Source organism: Sebastes fasciatus, chromosome 9 (genome assembly GCF_043250625.1).
Source record: "Sebastes fasciatus isolate fSebFas1 chromosome 9, fSebFas1.pri, whole genome shotgun sequence".
Taxonomy (NCBI): domain Eukaryota; kingdom Metazoa; phylum Chordata; class Actinopteri; order Perciformes; family Sebastidae; genus Sebastes; species Sebastes fasciatus.
The window spans coordinates 967,501-972,500 of record NC_133803.1 but is presented as its reverse complement, the minus strand read 5'-3'; the positions used below and the strand labels follow the sequence as shown (position 1 = coordinate 972,500).

General features: G+C 42.0%; 1 protein-coding gene across 1 annotated transcript in view; it reads left to right on the top strand.

Moving 5' to 3' along the window:
• aprt (adenine phosphoribosyltransferase) overlaps positions 1 to 5,000 on the top strand; it is a 24,436-nt gene that overhangs the window by 11,117 nt on the left and 8,319 nt on the right. The window contains exon 4 of the mRNA XM_074645475.1: positions 4,903 to 4,981. Coding sequence (XP_074501576.1) covers positions 4,903 to 4,981 — 79 coding nt within the window. The remainder of the gene's footprint in view (positions 1 to 4,902; positions 4,982 to 5,000) is intronic.

Below are 5,000 nucleotides of genomic sequence, written 5' to 3'. Positions count from 1 at the left end.
GCTTTGCAGTGAAGATGAATGGTGCTATAAATCCAAGAGGGTCGTAAACAGAGCTTACGACCGACAAAATGCCTCTTCTAGTACAGGCTTGCTGCTTAAGTGCAACCTTGAATGTAAACTTGTCATCTTCCACTGACCACTGGATTCCAAGAGCTCGTTCAATGGGAAGGTCTTCTGAGTCTAAGTCCAAGCTCTTTATTTCTTTTGCTCTGTCTTCTTTGGGTATAGAAGCCAAAACATCTCTGCTGTTACTCACCCATTTTGTGAGATGGAATACACCTTGTGCACAGAGTCTGCAGAGTTCTTTACAGAGTGCTATTGCTTGTCTTTCTGTGGACACGGACTTAAGACAATCATCAACGTAGAAGTTGTCCATTACAGTGCCGATGGCCTCAGCAGAGAATTTATCCTTGTTGTCCTATGCAACTTTTTTGAGTGCGTAGCTAGCACAGCTTGAAGATGACGTAGCTCCAAACAAATGGACTGTCATCCTGTACTCCTCAAGGCTTTGGTGGAAATCACCTCCTGGCCACCATGGAAAGCGCAGGAAGTCTTTGTCTGTTGGTGTGACTCTAACTTGATGGAACATACCTTCTATGTCAGCCATCATAGCAACAGGCTCCTTCCTGAAACGTAACAAGACACCTATGAGGGTGCTGGTTAAGTTTGGACCTTGAATGAGCTCATTATTCAGTGAGAATCCATTGAAAGAGGCGGAGCAGTCAAACACAACACGGATTTTTTCCTTCTTGGGATGGTATACGCCATGGTGTGGTATATACCACACCTTTCCATCGTTTCTTTTAAGCTCCGACCTTGGTACAGCTTCAGCATGACCTTTTTCTATGACCCCTTGCAGGAAGGCGGTGTATTCTTCTTTTAACTTTGTATCCTTTTGTAACTTTCGTTTCAGGCATGATGCACGCTGCTGGACCACTTGACGATTATCAGGCACTTTAACTTCGTCCTTTTTAAAGGGCAATGGTAGCTGATAGTGTCCATCCTTGTTTTCAGCCCTTTCCATTATCCCCATGAATCTTTTGTCCTCCACCGACATCTCGTTTTTTTCTTCATAGGCTTTTTCAGGGAAGTCATGGTTATACTGCTGTAATAGCAAATCACTCAGGTTAGATACTGAAATGCGATTAGCATAGATGACTGGATTCTTTTCATTAGCAGGGTTATCCAAAAGGCCATTTACCACCCATCCTAAGGCGGTTCTGACGGCATAGGGCCCATCGCCTTGGCTGTTGATAACTTGCTGTGGTTCTAGAAGCTTTGGTGCATTCATTCCTATGAGTAGCCCAATGTCTGCATCAATGTGTGGTATATGGACCTCTTTTAGGTAGGGCCATTTTTTGATCATGTCATCAGTGATTACATGCTCTTTCGTGACTGGAATTTCATCCTGAGTGTATGTCTCAGGGAGCTGTAAAAATTCCTCTCCATCAAGATCGCTCACTTCAAGGCCTTTGAGCACACTGCTTCCCACTATTTTCTGTTGACCCATAGTGCGCAACAGGATTCTTGTTTTCTTTCCTTGGACTTGTAACTGCTGTCTAAGGGCTTCAGTGCAGAAGGTTGCAGAGCTTCCTTGATCCAAGAATGCATGTGTCTGTATTATCAGATTTGAATTTAATGCCTTTACTTGAACAGGTATCACAGAAAGTGGGACTAATTGAGTGTTACCGGCCCCCGTGCAAGCATTGGAGTCCAAAGAGACTAGTGCACTTACAGATGCTTTCTCTGTCTTTACTGGATTTTCAAATGTCCGTCTTCGCATATGTAGGACTGTTGGATGCCTGAGAGTACACTCTTTGCAGATCAATCTTTTCTGACAGTTTCTACTAAGATGCCCTCTGGTGAGACAGCCAAAACATATGCCTTTTCCTTTAAGGAAGGAGATCTTGTCAGCATGACTTATTTTTCCAAAATTCATGCATGTTTCTAATCCATGATTTGCATTGCAGTATGGACAAGGCTGTAGAACTGGTGTTAAGCTGGGAGGACTCGCAGGAGTGTTTGACTTGGGAGCGAGAACTGAGTTGTTTGAAGTTGCTATGGTGACGAAGCTACTTCTTTTATAAGCTGGAGCAATTCTCGGCTTAGAGTCCTTGGTTACTTTACTGTCCCTTTTGGGTAAACCATCTTGCAAATCACCAAACAATGGATCCATAGCGATATTTGCATGTCTTTCAACAAACTCAACCAGTTGTTGGAACTGGGCTCTTTTCTTGCTGCGTTCATAGTGGTCATAAGCTGTTGTCCTCCATCTCTCCCGTAGCTTATATGGGAGCTTTGCTACCACACACTTTATGTTGGTAGCATGATCCATTTCCTTTAGAGCATTGATGTTTACCATAGCATTACAGCAGCCACGTAAGAACAGTGAATATGAATGCAAAGCTTTGCTGTCCTCCGCCTTTATAGGACTCCAATTGAGAGCTTTCTCCTGATATGCATGAGCGATGAGGATTTCGTTGCCATAATGTTTTTGTAACAGTCTTTTAGCTTCTTTGTAGCCTTTTCCTGTTTCCATGTGTTGACAGCTTTTAACAAGTGACTTTGCTTGTCCCTCAGTGAACTGTTCCAAAAAGAGCAGTCTGTCTTGGTTACTGCTTGTTCTCTCTTCAATGCACTGTTCAAATGTCCTCATAAAGTTAATATATTTAAGCGGGTCTCCTTTAAACACAGGAATTTCTCTAGATGGTAAGGCTGCAAGTCTCTGTTCATTTATTAGCATGTCTGTTATCATGTTTTGTTTCTGCATGACACCAACCAAACTGTTTCTGGCACCTTTAAATGATGAGCGTTTGTTAGATACAGTGCGGTATCCATCCATGTCTCGTCTTGTATAAGTGTCTCTCTTTTGTTCAACAGGTAAATAATTTGTGACATTTTTAGTTCCTTTCGACTTTGCTGAAATTTTAGATCCTTTGCCCTTTAAAGACTCCCATTTATATTCATCCTCCTCTTCTGAATCATCTCCATCATCATCAGGATTGTCATCATCTTCATCGTCATCGTCATCATCATCATCATCATCATCCTCAGATTCCATATCTGCCTTTTCTATAGGTGGGAATGAAGCCAGCTGAGCAGATTCAAAATATTCATTCATTTTATCTTCAGCTGTTGCAATGGGAAACTGCTGCAATTCATTATCCATTATGTTCATTGCTTGAATTCTTGCTTCAGCGACAGCAATATCCGTGTCAATAGACAGGCGTTCCTTTCTTGCTTTCAAGTCAAGTTCTTCTTTTTCCAATTCTATTTTCTTTTCTAATGCAGCAGCACGTGCAAGCAACTCAGCTTTCTTGGCCTCTGCTTCTCTGCGTATTGAGGAGCTAGTGGATGCTTTGCTGCCTTTTGATGTAACTGAAGCATTTTCATTTTCTTTCTCACTTTCAGGAGACTGCATTATATTTTCCACAGGAGGAGCACGTTCAATCCATTTTTCCACCTTTCTTTTGAAATCTTTGTTATTAGCATGTTTTGGTAAATACCAATATCTATGATCACGCTCCTTCTCATCATCAGGCAATAATTCTTGTACCGTCTGATGCAGCGCAGCAAACGCAGTTAACAACTTGCAAAATACACTCGCATAACGTTTGACATCACTCAGGTTGTCATACGTGCCAAGAAGTGGCTCTAATACATTAATTTTGCTCGTCAACTTTGCCAGCGCCGCTCTTCTTGCGTTTTTCTGTTTAAATAAAGCAGCTTCTGCGGCTTTTAAGGTGAGTTTTCTCTCGCGCTTTGCGCGCACCGCCTGAACACTTTCAGGTCCGTGTAATTCATCCTCTTCAGCCATACTAACAGGCTACACCATGCAGTTCATCACAAACATTTCTTCATCTTCTTTCACGCTGTTTTCCCGATCTCACACTCCTTCCATCCCGATGTAATTTCCTTTTTTCGTTCCACTACGTCGCACATTTTGAAAGTTTTTTAACTAATATTATGGCTTCCTTCTAATTTCTATTCTAAACCATATTTCTTTCGCCAAGAAAACGTGTCAACAAGGCATCTACTAAATAAAGTTGCGCTCATTCATGGGTTTACTCACGGTTAGATGTCCTTTCTGTCATTGGATGCATATGATTGATTTGCAGCCTTTGTTTGTGTGTGTGTGTGTGTGTGTGCGTGTGTGTTAAACTACATAAACCAACCCAAACAACCCAAAACAGGATATGCCGCGGCAACCCAAAGTAAAGAAAAAAGATTAACTTAAACTTTGTCTTATTGAAATGAACAAACTATATTAAAGCCCGTTAAAAAACTATTTCGGCTCTTGGCGTCCTTAAACAGCTGCGCTCTCCACAGCTGATACTAAATCAGGATGACGGCAACAGGATGACGGCATCAACTGGTGCCAAATTTATAAACAATTCAATGCTGTGGTTGGCCACATGGGGCAAAAATACCAATTACTATCAACATAATGTTTCTCTTATAATAAGGAATTCAACTACTCCTTTCTCAATATTTGGCTCCTACATAATATATATATATATGTTAACCTTCAATAAATACTACCTTGTAGGGCCAGTTAGCAAGACCACCAACACAAAGAACTCTCACTTATTTGCAAATCCAGGACTACTCCTGTTGTCTGTGCTGTTGTGGTGTCAGAGTCAGAGTTTGGTGTCCTGAAACCACTCTAGCATTGTTCTGGCTGTTTGCTTCAGGATGTCATCATCCTGGAATGTCAATCTTTGCTCCAGTCAAAGGTCATGTGCACCGGGATGGACATGTTCTGTTCTCTCAAGGATCTGTCTGTATCTCTCTTTTCATTGTTCCCTCAGTCCTAAGTCATGTCAGTGTGTGCTGCTAAGCATGATGCTGCCACCATGCTTCACCACAGTCTAGCTAAGAGTCTCTCTTCTGTTCATCCAGGCAGAAGCAGAGATCCAGGAGGATGCAGTGGCTCCAGGACATAGGGTTTTACTCATCGATGACCTGCTGGCTACTGGAGGTGAGATCAGCTTTAGAAC